This window comes from Coenobita brevimanus, chromosome 72 (genome assembly GCF_032717465.1).
Source record: "Coenobita brevimanus isolate Jiangsu-jjx chromosome 72, ASM3271746v2, whole genome shotgun sequence".
Classification (NCBI taxonomy): domain Eukaryota; kingdom Metazoa; phylum Arthropoda; class Malacostraca; order Decapoda; family Coenobitidae; genus Coenobita; species Coenobita brevimanus.
The window spans coordinates 17948987-17965393 of NC_137025.1; the positions used below are offsets into that span (position 1 = coordinate 17948987).

At 40.2% G+C, this 16407-nt stretch overlaps 1 protein-coding gene across 1 annotated transcript; it reads right to left on the reverse strand.

Moving 5' to 3' along the window:
• Positions 1 to 1177: 1177 nt before the first annotated feature.
• Positions 1178 to 15338, reverse strand: LOC145407059 (uncharacterized). The gene is made up of 6 exons (XM_080278083.1): positions 15275 to 15338; positions 13272 to 13413; positions 9417 to 9525; positions 8826 to 9010; positions 3302 to 3398; positions 1178 to 1315 (listed from the first exon to the last, which is right to left on the reverse strand). Exons 1-6 carry the CDS (start codon positions 15336 to 15338, stop codon positions 1178 to 1180), a joined length of 735 nt encoding a protein of 244 aa, XP_080134209.1.
• Positions 15339 to 16407: the final 1069 nt, after the last annotated feature.

Here is a 16407-nt window from a genome sequence, read left to right on the forward strand (position 1 = left end):
CATCACTGTGTGATACTGGAAAATACTTCTCGCACAAATTATTCAAAGTAGTCATTCATAAGAGATCTACACAGAAGCCTGCCTTTTCGTCATACGAACAGGTATGGTATAAAACAAGACTGTTCTGAATGCACATTATTTAACCAGAATATTTATTTATGACGTAAAAATGTAAAAGTTCATCATTTAACGAATGTGTCCATCAAAACAAATCGCTGCAGTAGTGAGGATGTGGTCGGAGGAGACGCCTTGTCAATGTAGTGCCGAATATACAGCTACACCGGTCCTTATGTTAGATAATATTTGACCCCACCAAGGCATTCGATGACGTCTGTTCTTCATGGCAAAAAGGTGTACGTCCCATGTAATATACCGAATAATTTTATTCAAGTAACACAATGAAGTATATACGGTACGTCTGCGGGAGCACTAGGGGGTCACCAAACACTGGTAGGCTACATATTAAAAACAAACATGCATCTGGGTATGACGGATTTTGGAATGTGCACTATGGCTTTTCTCGTCATACTAAGTATCGGTAATCGGATTACGTATGACATATATAAAGCTAAAAACAGCAGAAGCCAATAGGATGAGAAAAGGGAAATTCATTTTTAAATGGATTTAATGAATAACGAAAAACTATATTCAGTTATTAATCATATTTTTCTCTCTTAATCATCTCACTCTCACTCCCATCCATTTCTTCTACACGCGTATTGGTGCACAAATGCATGTAATGATATATGACCGGACCGTGAGCGGAGCGCGACCGTCCCTATACTGTGAATTGGGCCTTAATCATCATTCAAGATGGGAATGTCCACGAAGCCGTTTAAACTCCTAACGTCAACATGTCCCGTGTCTCAAGGGTCAATTGAAATTGTTATCTAATTCATTCAGCATCTGCTTATCATACTTTAATTATCACAGATTAATAAGTTAATGACAGTCCATGGTATGTATAACAAATTTATTTCTTTTTGAATAGGGTACTGTATAGTCTCTCATCTACCGCTGGTGACAACCAGCACAGTAGATCAATGACGCAAGTTAACAGCAACAATCAGTTTTCATTGGCCACAGCCAGTAGATCAGCAGCAGCAGTGGAGGAGGCATAAAGGTGGTGACAGTGGTGGTGTAGGTGGTGGTGGTGGTGGTGGTGGTGGTGGTGGTGTCAGAGGTCAAAGTATCCCCACGCACCGTTGGCTGCCCTGTGTTGCACCGTCAGCTCCGGCACGAACAGCGTGTTGTTGCTGTGGCACCCCGTGCGAATAGACCTGATGGCGTTACCGAAGATGCCCTCCGTGGTCAGCTGAGTAACACACAGTAAATACATGAATATGCAATTCAAATTTCAAAGAAAAAAAGAAAGAAAGAAAATTTCACTTGCCTACTGTCCTGTCCTGTCCCGTTTCTGACAAGGCACTCTAAATTCATGCATGAAATATGCTTAGCAACATTTGCACATGTTTATCCTTTAAGCAGAGTTGTTTACACTCCACAGTTTGCGCGAGGAGTGGACAAAACACTCTTTTCTTCCGCACGCAGGAAGAAGCGGTGCATACAGAAACCGTTGCAATAGCAACCGGGAGCGTTGCAGAAAACTTAGGTGTAACTATGACAGGCACAGTATTCATTAGAAACCAGAAGCATTTCAGAAAACGTTTAGGGCTTAATATGGCATAATTCATTTTTCCCACTCGGGTTTCATCGTCTCCTGCTGTGCTGTGGGGTTTCCCAGTTTTGCTGCACTTGTTGTAGTCAGCTCTGCCCCTCGCTTCTTTCCTTCTTCATGTAAATCAGTGGCAGCGTTACCACTGACGAAATCCGCAAAACCACCGATGTACCGTGTATTATATATATATATATATATATATATATATATATATATATATATATATATATATTATCACACACACACACACACACACACACACACACACACACACACACACAAGAAAAGATCAACTTGGGTGAGAGAGGTGACTAAAGTAAAAAAAAACATTATAGAGGTCATGAAAGAACAAAAATGGAGGTGGGCAGATCATGTAGCAAGAATAAGAGATAACTGATGGAGTAAGTGGCTGACTGATTGGACACCAAGAGATAGTAGGCATGGCAGAAAAAGGCCAGAAAGGATATATATATATATATATATATATATATATATATATATATATATATATATATATATATATATATATATATATATATATATATATATATATATATGTGTGTCCGACTCTGGGAAAAGGTTTTAGGGCCTACTTCTCGGAGGCAGTGGCCTATCCCAAGGCGCAGTAGTCCTCCTACACCTCCACATGTCACCACTTCGGCGCTAAAAATCCACCATCTATACTGCATACAGGCTAGGGCTGTCTCATACAGGACTGGTGTATTGGTATTAGCGGGGTATTTTTACAAGTCCGTGGGTCTTCTGGTAAATCAGGAAAGTCTGCTTTTATGACATTCAAATCCTTAAACTATTCCCTTCCCCAGCCGGGATTCGAACCTGGGTCCATCAGGACTGCAGGCCGCCTCTTTACCGATTCAGCCACCGCCTCCCCCCAGGCGGATAGATGAGATGGAGAAAATTGCAGGGAACACGTGGAAGAGATGGCCTCAGTCAAGGCATTCGTGGAGAAGGTTGGGGAAAGCCTTTGTTTAGCAGGGAACATGTAATGGTTGATGATGATGATGAATGATTATGATGATGATGATCATTGATTATGATGATGATGATACACACACACACACACACACACACACACACACACACACATATATATATATATATATATATATATATATATATATATATATATATATATATATATATATATATATATATATATATATATATAACGGAAGACGTTGACCAATGGAACATTGGACTTGGCCACTCGATGTAATTAGGGTGGTGTTGAGAAACATGAGTTACAAAGTTTTACTCCTGACTTTGTATATAACTCGTGTTGCTCTGCACCACCGTAATATAACTGTGCTAATATCCCCACACTCTACTTATGTCATTTTATTACATCTCCCATGAATAGATATCCTGTTCAAAGCGAAAGTGCAGCTTGTATCTGAATATGTACAGTGAATACGAGTATGTAACATTCTGGCGATACCGTCTGATATTAATGAATCATTTTTGGATAATGGTCATCTTTATACGAGTAGGGTGTCTAATGCAGGAAACTCCTCCATATAACTCCTGGTTTTGCCACTGATTGCTCATACTGCATAGCACATGTACGTAATTCACAAAAATAATATGTTGTACAATACTTACATCAGGTATGACGCTAAGGACGAAGTCTTGGTCACCGAGGTGGTCGTGGTCCTGGCCCGAGTACACACATGCATGCAGGCCACTGAACGCTGTCTCACTGCACAGTTGGGTAAGGATGGATTAGGTACGGCAGGGGTAGATTAGTTTATGGCAAGGTAAGGTGGTTTAGGACAGGGTAAATTATTGGTTTGGCTTGCTTACGGATTAAGCCATCTTTTCTAGCTTCGTCTTAGTCTGGTCGTCTTCACACACTCCTAAAGCAGCCACCCAGCATGAAACAACCGACCTACAGCAGTCATCCTATTTACTCATGTTCTTATGGGTAGACGATTTTTGGTTATCCCACAGGTACAATATGTTGGGTTAGGTCAATGGTTCCCAAACTTTATCGTTGACCCCCCCCCCTCCAACAAAAGAAAAACATCCAGTAACATCTGTGACCCTATCTACATCTTTACTTGAAAAAGCAAGCAAAGCAACGCCACTTGAATGAGCATGCTGGATATCAGACTGTAACAACTCGACTGATTCAAAAGATAGAGGTGATGTATACACATTATATATATATATATATATATATATATATATATATATATATATATATATATATATATATATATGTATGTATGTATATATGATTTGAAAATCCAGTGGAATCGCTGCATTTTTGCTACCAAGTGGTTGCCACAGAAAAGATGTAGAAGAAATAATCTTCCATGCTGAACCGATTATGCTTTTTAAATATGCTACTCAACAGGTTGGAAAAAACTGTCGTCCCAAGAGGGGTTAACAAGACTGACAAGACACTCAGCCAATTTGCTGATCCCAGGGCAGCATCCCATTCTTACCCCAAACTCCGTCAAGCCCATATTTACGAAAATGTCCATGGCAAATAAGTCGCTTCCAAGTTCGAGAAATTCGTTTAACGTACATTACCTCTAGGTCTGCCCTACATAAGATGGTTGACTGAGAAAAAAGACAGCTCACAAATACTGACTTAGTAAAATTATATCCACTCACTTGATGTAGTGCTGCTCTCGGGTGTCTGCCCTTTCTTTTCTTCCATCTTTCTTTCCATCCATCCTCTTCTGTCTTTCTTTCCTTCATTCTTTCCTCTTTCTTCTGCCTGCGGGAGACTTTACACTCCCACTTGTGTCTTTCTTTCCTTCATCCTTTCCTCTTCCTTCTCCCTATGGGTGACTCTACACTGAGTGACAAGCCAAATAGTTTCCTGTACACCTGGAAACCATTTACTACGCTGGGTGGTAACCATATAACCAAATTTTGGCTCCTGGTGGTTTAGTGGGTAATAAAGGTGCTCCAATCGAATTGAGCCGGTGAAGGTTTATATCCATGGGATGGTTGGGGTTTATTCCTCACGTAACGCCACTCAGGGATGAGTGAGGTTGGTCACTCTCATCGTAAATGCCAGGACCAACTTTCCTAGCCCCGGGCTCCTACGCTCCTCATGGGGCAACGTAGGATTGGATGATGGATGGATGGATGTATTATATACGTAATATATACATACATACATACACACACACACACACACACACACACACACACATATATATATATATATATATATATATATATATATATATATATATATATATATATATATATATATATATATATATATATATGTGTGTGTGTGTGTGTATATATATGTGTGTGTGTGTGTGTGTGTGTGTGTGTGTGTGTGTGTGTGTTCCAGCAGTGATACCAGATCACCTCGAGAAACAGACCCTGGTCCCCGGTTTGGAACCCCTGGGTTACACCATGTTCCTCTGTTCACACAAGGTATCTCTTTCTGTACATGTGTTATTCACTGGGAACCAGAAGCATTAGCGAACTTACAGGACTAACTATGCGTGTCTTTCTGTCTGTATGGTTCTGAGGAATAATGAGTTACAATTTAAAGAGAACAGAAATCCTGGCAGGCATAGTCGGCGCCGAGACCTGACTCGGTACTCCACTGAGCTCTGTGCTGAAATGACATACCCCTTACCTACCTGCAATCCAATCCCCCAGCCAGCATGAGTCAGGTTGGGGCTGAGCTGGATGATCTGCTTAAGGATCATTTTGTAAGTAGCTATGAATATTTCGTAACACCTCATCCTTAAACGCAAGTTTCCAAACCCCCTACAGTATGACATGCAATCGAAAGCCCGTTTTCCTCTGAGTTCACCAACTTTTGAACATAAAAAAGTCTGATTACTGGGGATGTAAATAAAATTAAAATGCTCGCAAGGTTCCAAATGCTGCTTGCTCGCTGTAGGGTACTAGTGACATCACCATTAGGTAAGAAGCAGAGTCACTGCCTGCGGTGCATAAACAAAACGTGGTATGACGAAAATGGTCACTTTTGATCACATTTAATCATATATATTATATACTCTTTGATATTTTTTTTTCTGCTTCCAACCACGTCTGAAAGCGTTTCAAGTACACAATATGTACGTACATTACATCTCAATATCCCTTTGGATGTTAACAGCTGAAAACAATGTCGATACTGACACGATACAAGTATAACCCTGTATGTTCGATCACATACTTTCGTCCTGCTTGTGAACAGAAGATCTGATGCAGTTTACAGAAGACCTTTTGTAGTGAGGCGGTTAATTAAGCCTATACATAACGCCTCCAGATGGAAAAGTCCCTCCGAAGCTGAATAAAATGTAACAAGAATAAAATGTCAAAACTGTCATTGGAGTGACGGCGTAGTCATGGTACAATATACAAAATAAATCGCTAGGGAAGAAGTGCTTCGAAGCTTCTTATGCCACCTTGAATATGGACCTACGTTGTGAAAGAGATTATCTATAATTTTTATTTATTCATTTTCTCTCTAGTCTTCACCCACACAGGTATACACTTCACAGCCAGACGAGGTTGAATATTAACGTGGGAGGATATGAAAAGCAAAACCACTTCTTTAACCTTGTATGAGGACTTGTTCATCCAAGATATTGTTTATACACACACACACACACACACACACACACACACACACACATATATATATATATATATATATATATATATATATATATATCCATCCATCCATTGCCAGACGCCATGTATCCCAAACGGGGTGGTCAAGGGCTTAGAGTTAATTGTTTTACAGGGAGGGGCACTAATCCTCCACCAACCCCACTTGACACGTAGGGATGCCAACAGCATCTGGTGTTCCCAGGCGGTCACCCATCCAAGTACTAACCAGACCCATATACATATATATATATATATATATATATATATATATATATGGATGTGTATATGTGTGTGTGTTAATTTCTCCCAGGTTAATTGATGGGTTTAAATTAAACTTCCCAGATGAGTTCGTCCGGTTACTGGGAAGGTCTTCCACTACATACAATATTCCAGCCATGATTTTTAGGGGGTCAGCCCGCACTCATCAAATAAAGAATTCTCAGAAATAGTGAAAGGATGGCATATATGGCTTTGATATTATAGCACACGTTATACAGTAACTCGCATTCATAATGCAGTATTTGGGGGGCGTGACTCCCCCCTCCCCCCAAGTGGTTCTTGGAGGGGCCAGCCCCCACCCAAAAGTATAAACGATCAAAAGTACGGGAAAGATTTGAGTGAGACTTCCCATGTGTGTTCGTCTTGTTACTTTGAAGGCTTTCCACTATTTACAATCTTCCAACCATGATTACTAAGAGGGGTCAGCCCCTCTCAACAAATTAAAAATTCTCAGAAACAGCGAAAGGAAGGTAGACATGGCCTTGATATCTAAATACACGTTGTACAAAGGACACTCATTCTTAACGCCATATTTGGGGAGCGTGACCCCCCAATGATTCCTGGGGGAATCAGCCCCCTCCTCCCCCCCGAAAAAAAAAGAAAAAAAAAAAAGAAAGAAATAGGGGGAAATGAGTACATGGACTTCAAGGAAATCTACATACATATCGCAGGACTGGGTATGCAGTTTATATATTTTTCGAATGTACAGGACGAAACTGCACGTCTGCTTTATTATTATTACAGGTAGTTTAAGTTTCAGTATTTTGTCATTTAAGCAATTACTCTAATTTTACTGTCAAATATTTGGTAGTTGTATGAGCGAAGAGAATGTTTATACAGAACGTTCGCCTACAATGCGACCATTTGGCCTCCACTTGGTGTCACGTTATGTATATTGGAATTATCAAAACAACACAACCTAAGGGATAAAGGGACTCTGGGTCAGTATCCCCCAGAGTTACTCGGAATAACGCTTAAGCCTGCCTTAAGTTTCCCCAAATTAACCTTAAAAGTACCAAATACTCATAAACGCACTTACAGTACTCAGAATGAATTGTGATGGTAGACAGGTTTGGAGTGGGAGAGGAGGGAGGAAGAGGTGCCCATTGGACCTTCATGCAATCCCGAACCTCGCACACTGGCAACATGGCTGGCTCAGTGGTTGATAATGTCATATTTGAACGATCCGAGGCATTCAGTTCGCGTTACGGACGTTCTGTTCGTGTTATGAAAACTTTTATGTCCTTATCATCAGCTCGTCGCGTTATATATGTATCGCAAAATGGATGAGGCCGTTTTTAGGCGAACATTCTTTACAGGCAAACTTCTGTCTATTCTATCTATTGCCAAAGGCCTCAATCCCGTAAGAGGTAGCCACAAAAAAATCGCCACCACGTCGCCCTGTCCCCTGCCATCACGCCGTTCTTCCACCATCTCACCCCTCCTCTCTCACATACTTCTCCACTCCATCCCTCCATCTCATCCCAGGTCTCCCCCTACCTCTCCCCCCCTCCACCTCACATACACTGTGCTAGTTAATCTCTTGCTCTCCATCCTCTCCACATGGCCAAACCACCTTACTCTATTTCTCCTGATGCTTTCTATCACATCCACATCCACACCACAACGCTCCTTCAGTCTGTCTTTCCATGTAACTCCATAATTCTCATCTCAGATAACCCACTTCCACTGCTCCCTCTCTTGACTTGTGTCCACCCAACAAGGTCCAAGCGTCGCTTCCATACGTTAGAGTTGGTATCACAATACTATTATGCAACGACCTTCTTATTTCCATACTCACTTCCCTATTTCTTATTACTGCCTTCAAAGAACCAGCAACCTTTCTCCCCTGTTGTACCCTTTCAAGCACTTCATCCTCTAAACTTCCATCCTTACCCATCACGCTACCCAAGTACTTAATTGCACTCACATTTTCCATTTCCTCACCATCCATCTCTACTATTCATTCAGTGACTGTATTTCTCTCGAAGACCAGAACTTTACTTTTTCCTACATTCACCTCCGTTTCTAACACACTGCCCTAGACTCATTCACCAAAACTTGCGCGAACTTAAATAACTTAAATTTGGGAGAGTTAAACACACACACACACACACACACACACACACACACACACACACACACACACACACACACACACACACACACACACACACACACACACACACACACTCTTTCTCTCTCTCTCTCCCTCTCTCTCTCTCTCTCTCTCACGACTCACGAGTATACAGTCCAGTTGGCGTGTCCAGTGACGATCATGGATGAGGCCCGTCCGTCCATGTCTCCCAGTGAGCTCGCCTCCTCAGACCCAGTTAAGGTATCACCCTTGAAGTATGTCCCGTCGTACACCGTCCACGTGTCTGCGTTCAGCACTGCTTTGTCCCCGGCAGACCTCAGGGATGAAGTCTGCACCCAAAGGTAGTGAAGGATGCAGCCAGAGGGGAGACAGTTAGGGTTATGATGTAAGTGATTTTTTTCCTGACTTTCTTGCATATTTATTCTGCAAACTTGATATAATTGACCCGCTGTATGTCCATAATAAAATAATATATAAAACATGTAAGAGAATGTTAAAGTGTGAAATTAATCGCTGGGGAAGATATGCTAGGAAGTCCCTTGTGTCATCCAGATTTTGGCCTTTCAATGAACATCTGTCGTCTGAAGATCATTGTCAGACACCAAGGTACAGTGTGTGTGTGTGTGTGTGTGTGTGTGTGTGTGTGTGTGTGTGTGTGTGTGTGTGTGTGTGTGCAGGAAAACAGCCAATAATGTGCAGTGGTCGTACTTGCCGGGTTATATACACCTAACTCACCAGGTCAGAGTACTCCACAGGGAAGGTGAAGGAGTAGTCAATCCCGTGGCCCCAGTACACTTTACCTGACAGGCTGGCATCGTAGTTTTCATCCTCATAGTACAGCCACCTGGAGTACACAAGAGGGCACATTTGAATTACAGTACATATATAGAGGGACGCTTCTAAATATAAAACATTTCAGAATTCATAGTCATTTTTCAGTTCACGAAGCATTCCGGACTTACTTCACTACAATTAGTAACAAAATAGTGAACGATGAATTTCGGAAGCCAGTCATGTCATCTTCGGAACCCAACAAACTTTTCGGAGTATTACGTGTGAGTCCCATAGTTGTCCGACTAAATGGGGTACTGATATAATCGTTTGAAACTGTACAGTTGCTCACAATATAATGCCCATCCCAACACACACACACACACACACACACACACACACACACACACACACACACACACACACACACACACACACACACACACACACACACACACACACACACACACACACACACACACACACACACACACACACACACACACACACACACACACACATCTAAGTAACTGTAGCCAATTTGTACATGCCACCCAGATCAAACACATGGGAAAGAGATGAATATGAGGACCTGGCAGAGAGTACAATTCAGAGTTTAAGATCATTACTACATAAAATGGAAAATAAATCAGAAAGAATTATACTTACTGGGGATTTCAATACAAATATAAATTGGAATACTCTAGATATAATTAGCCAAGAAAGCTGTTGGGACCAAAAGCTCCTGGATCTCGTACAAGAGTTCTTCCTAACTTGACATGTGAGGGAAACCACCAGAAAAAGAGGACTTGATGTACCTTCAGTGCTAGATCTAATATTTACTAGGCAAGAAAATGATATTGACAGTTTAATATATCACCCTCCACTCGGCAAAAGCGATCATGCAGTACTAAATGATAAATTCAGAATAGCATATGACATAGTAAACAGCAATGACAGTTACAAAAAGAGCCTAAACTATAAAAAGGGAAATTATCAAGACCTAAAGAAGTATTTCTTAGAAGCTGATTGGGAAAATGAGCTTAGAGGACAAGATTTAAATGCTGTATATAAAAAATTCTGTGAATTTTATGAAATAGGAGTCCAGAAGTACATCCCACAGCACAAAGAAGCAGATAAGAAAATACAGAAATGGTTCAATACAGAATGTAAAAAATCAAAAGAAAGAAGAGATTTGTTGTGGAATAGATACAGAAGACATAATAGTGAAAGGGCGTATAATAATTACAAACAGGCAAGAAACGATTATACAAGAATAAGCAGGGAAGCCCAAAAACAGTTTGAGGAAGATATAATAAATAAAAGTAGTGATCAACCAAAGCTGTTTTACAGCTATATCAGAAGCAAAACCAAAGTAAAAGATATAATACAATCAATTACGGACGAGGGAATCACTTATACACAAGAGAAAGATATTTGTGAAGCACTAAATAAGAATTTCCAATTAGTATTTACAGAAGAAAAAAAATTTGAGAGGGACTATGTGGAACATGCATGTCCACACATACTACCAGATATACAAATAGCAGAAAAAGTAATACAGGAGGAGTTAAGTAGATTAGACAGAGGAAAAGCAAGTGGTCCTGATGAAATTTCATGTTGAGTACTACGAGAATGTGCAAAGGAGTTAAGTAAACCATTATTTTTAATTTTCAAGAAATCCTTGAGTCAAGGTAAACTACCTGATATTTGGAAAAAAGCAAATATTGTCCCCTTATTCAATAGACAAAATCCACTCAACTACCGACCAGTATCACTGACCAGTGTTGTAAGCAAGGTATTAGAAAAGCTTATGAGAAAAGCTTGGGTAAATCATCTAGAAGAACACAGTATGATAACAGAAAGACAGTTTGGTTTCAGAAAAGGAAAATCATGTGTTACTAATCTGTTGAGCTACTATGACAGAGTAACAAACACAATACAGGAAAGGGAAGGATGGGTGGACAGTATCTATTTAGATTTCAAGAAAGCTTTTGACACAGTACCACACCTGCGAGGCAAACTGTTTTGTTGGATGCAAGACTTTCTCATAAAAAGAGAAATGAGAACAGTACTAAAAGGAAACTACTCAACATGGAAAGAAGTGACTAGTGGAGTACCACAGGGTTCAGTGCTGGCACCAAACATGTTTTTAGTGTATATAAATGATATAAACAGTAACACTGGAAATGAAAGCTATCTGAATATGTTTGCAGATGATGCAAAAATACAAAGGAGAATTACTAACACAGACTCTTGTAAAGAGCTACAAGAAGAATTAAATAAACTTCATGAATGGAGTAGTACATGGCAAATGGAATTCAATGTGGACAAGTGTCATGTAATCAAGTTTGGTAAAAGTGGAAAAAGACCTGTTTGGGATTATAAGTTAGGAAATAAAACCCTATACACATCAGAAAGAGAGAAAGACCTAGGTGTGGTTATCAATAACAGACTATCTCCGGCTGACCACATCAGCGAGAAGGTACGAAACATGTGTACACTGCTTGCAAATATGAGAATAGCATTCACATACATAAATGAAGACATGCTAAGAAGGATAATAACATCATTCATTAGACCAACCCTGGAATATGCATCAGTAGTCTGGAGTCCTCATCTCAAAAAGCACATAGACAAGATTGAAAAAGTTCAAAGGGCCGCTACAAGATGGATACCAAGCTTAAGGGACCTAAGCTACGAAGAAAGACTAAATAAACTGAATCTACCAACACTACAGGAGAGAAGGAAAAGAGGTGACATGATAATGCTATATAAGTGCATATCAGGGAAGGAGAAAATAGACATAAATGATTACTTAACATATGGAGAAGCATCAGCAAGAGGACACTGCAAAAAACTGCATAAGAAGAGAGGCGATAAAGACGTAAGGAAATTCAGTTTCCCAAACAGAGCAATTGATCAATGGAATGCACTACCGAATGAAATAGTGTGTGCCAAAACAATTCACAAACTTAAGGATATGTACGATAAATATGGTTTAAGACACGGGACAGTACAAGCTTGACTCATTCCTGTAAAGATACAATTAGGTAACAATTAGGTATGAACACACACACACACCACTGACCTCACCATCTTCAGCCAGACACACCCGTCATCAACTCTTCTGCCATTTCATCACCTTAATGTGTTTTCCGAGGTTATGTCAGTGAGTTGATAGAAAAAGTGTTATCTCAAAAAAAAAAAAAAAATGTCTGTAGCCCATAGCGACGTGACAACACACACAGTACTGTTCGACCAGAAGACTCGTCCTTCCAATTTGGGCGGGAATTGGATTGACCCACACTCATGCAGACACACCACCCCCATGACCTTCAACCAGTGACAGACAATGCACCAGACATCCGACACCTTGCTGGCCAGTGGTAGGGGTAAGGTGGGCAGCGCTGTGGCCTTCAAGTTTAGTTACATCCTATGAATACTCTAAACCTCTCACCCCCACACGAAGCTATCGCTCTTCCACCTTATGTCGGCGGATATTTTCGTCCTGTTGAAATTTATTCCACATATGTCAGTGGTAAAATAAAACAACATTATATCTCTACATCCCATCCATATCATTCTCATTTTTTAAAACACCATATCCTAGTCTTCATGGAATGTATTTGATCGCCACCGTCGTTGCTGGCTTAATTATATAACTTGGGATGTAGGCTGATCATACCTAACAGCCACAGGCATTCCATAAATGATCGCCAGTATGGGCTGGCATTTCACTTCGCATTTTCAAGTTTCAGCAGACGGTAAGATGAACTAGATAAATGTAGGGCAGACGTAGGGGAGAATGTGACGTACATGCCCGTCTGTGTGACGCTGTCAATAACGTCATCAAAGCTGGCATCACTGAGGACGGGTTGGTCTTCTGTGAAGGTGAAGTAGTAACCCGCCAGGTCACGCTCACTGTAGCAAGTCGTGTACACCCCGGCGGCCCGTGAATCTAATGGGAGAGAGGAACACACCTGTGATTCACCAAAGTACTGATCAATTTCCTCTCGTGTTTTGACAAGGAGGACGTGACTCTATAATTTTCTCATGTAAGCTTACCATCAGTGCCCTCTAATAATGTAATTTATTTTTAAAAGGAAAGGACAAGAAATTATAAAATTTTTCAGTCTCACTATTTCAGCATAAAGTCTTAGCTTCAAATAGGATACCGCAGCTTTCTCTCTCTCTCTCTCTCTCTCTCTCTCTCTCTGAAAGACAAGCAAAGAAAAGATCAGAAAGTTTTGCTTGCAAACAATATCTTCAATTACGAGAAGGAATTGATCATAAGGTTATTAGTGACTTTGGGCCCACGTTAGGAAGTAAGTAGGGTGTGTGTGTGGGAGGGGGGAGAAGGGAAGTTAGGTAGGATGACAAATCAAGGGCACAGCCTAAGGAAGTACTCATGGCTCGCCAGTTTCTGAAATTTTTATCCTGAACTTCTAAATTTACGAATATTAAGTTTCAAGAATTCAGTGTTGACAGTTTCACATATACTACAGCCAACAACACTATGATAATGAAGGTTTTTACTCGTTCTTTGATGTTCTGCAGTACACACACACACACACACACACACACACACACACATATATATATATATATATATATATATATATATATATATACACACACACACACACACACATATATATATATATATATATATATATATATATATATATATATATATATATATATATATATATATATATGTGTGTGTGTGTGTGTGTGTGTGTGTGTGTGTGTGTTTACTGTATATATTGCGGGAACAAAAAGTCAACGTAAATGAGAACATCTAAAACTGCTCGAAAACATATACAAAGAGGGAGCTGCTACAGTTAGGTTACATATAAACTCTGAAAAAATAAAGACTGAGAACTGTATGCATCAGGAACATGCAGTTTCGCCTAAATTTACAGAATGCCTAGAAAGTACTTTCAGAAAGCTAGAATGGGAGAACAAAGGAGTAAACATAGATGGAGAATACTTAAACTATTTAAGATTTGCAGATGATATGGTCCTACTCTCAGAAGCAGCAGAGACAATGCACGAAATGTTAAATGAGCTAAACAGAAAAGTCTCAAAGTAGGGATAAACATAAACCGCAGTAAAACTACAGTAATGTTTAAACCAAATACACCAAAAAGCATCATCAGATTGAATGAAGAAATTATTGAAGTGGAGGAGCACAATTACTTGGAGAAAATACAAAAACTAACGAAAGACCATGATGGCGAAATAAAACTACCCATTACAATTGGATAGAAAGCTTTCAGTAAACATAAAGACATCAAGAAAATTAGCTTGTCAGTATGCATGAAACGAAGAGTATATAACGAATGTATAATCCATGCTATGACGTACGGTTGTGAGACCCGGAAACTGACAAAATCAAAGGAAAATCAAGTAATCGGTTTTCAAAGAGCAATGATAAGGTCAATGTTGGGAATATCTTTGAGAGACAGGAAAAGATCAACATGGGTGAGAGAGCAGACTAAACTCAAAGATGTTATAGAAGCTATAACAAAATAGAAATGGAGGTGGGCAGTCATGTAGCAAGAATAAAGGATATCCGACGGAGAAAGAGGCTGACTGACTGGACTCCAAGAAACTGCAAGCGTAGAAAGAAAAAAAAAAAAAAAAAAAAAAAAGAAGGTGGCGAGATGAGATTGTGAAATTTTATAGGTAAAACCCGGGAGAGACTGGCTCACAAGGAATTTGTGGTGAAGTTTGGGGGAGGCCTTTGTTCAGCAGTGGACTTACAGTGGATGATGATGATGATGATGATGATGATGATGTACTGTAACACATACCTTGGTGGGCAAAAGGGGCAGCGAGGGGCGCCACCAACAAGAGGATCAGTAGTACGGACGCCATCATAAGCCACCCAGAAAACTAACACTACGAGTGCCGTCCCACTTATATACGCCACCTCCCTGCGCCGCCTTCACACTATAACTTGGTGTCAATTGTTTTCGTTCATGATAAGAGTTTTTGGTAGGAAGATAAAGCCATGGTACACTGGCGTAGATGAGGCGCAGGCTCAGTAAGTAGATTACACAGGTGAGCTGAGTGGGTGGAGAAGTGTCATGTGTTTATCAGCTCAAGTTGTGCCCCCGGGATGTGACCTCGAACTTGACCCGTGTTTCTAGGATGGAGGTTCAGTGAGGTGGGAATACGGATACATTCCTCTCATATACGTTCTTCTAATTAGATACGATAAGATTAACTTTGAGCTTGTCCTTGCATCACCAGATCTCCTGTCAAAATTACAAATCACAAGCTAAATACAGATTTATCTATCGATCTGTCTATCTGTAAATAGATATAGAGATAACAAGCCACGTTTTTTATATATTATACGTGTAGTTTATGTAGCTACTGTTTAAATAAATGTCATTACCTGTCGCGTTACCAACCCCGAACACCCTACTAAAGCTCCACCCGCCTCTTGACTTAGGAATAGTGGGTAACTTATCGTAATTCTGGCGGCATCTGAGCAGTTCCATTTAATTTCATTCACCTGTAATGTTGTTCACATAAAAAAAAAAGGCACGAAACCATTCATAATGTTAAAAAAAAACGACTATACTGTAGCCTATTATTCGGCAGTTTACCATTATTTTAAATTCTCTCATTTACTCGGGATAGGAGGATCTACAACACATCTCTCACCTCCGAAACAAGAATAAAGCTCCACATCGCACCCCATCTTTCCTGTCGAGGAAGGTACAAAGTTGCATCCATCCGCCTATCAGTTCAGGGAGGGGATGTGTCCATTGCATTGGTTCTGTCCACTCCACGACACGAACCAAATACGCGATACAACACTTTTCCTCCCCAGTTCTCAGTAATTATGATCAGTTCGAAGATATAATTCAGAACAGCTTTCACCAAATAAAACTCTTTAAGGAGATATTAACTATACTACAGGGAGTTTTTTTTT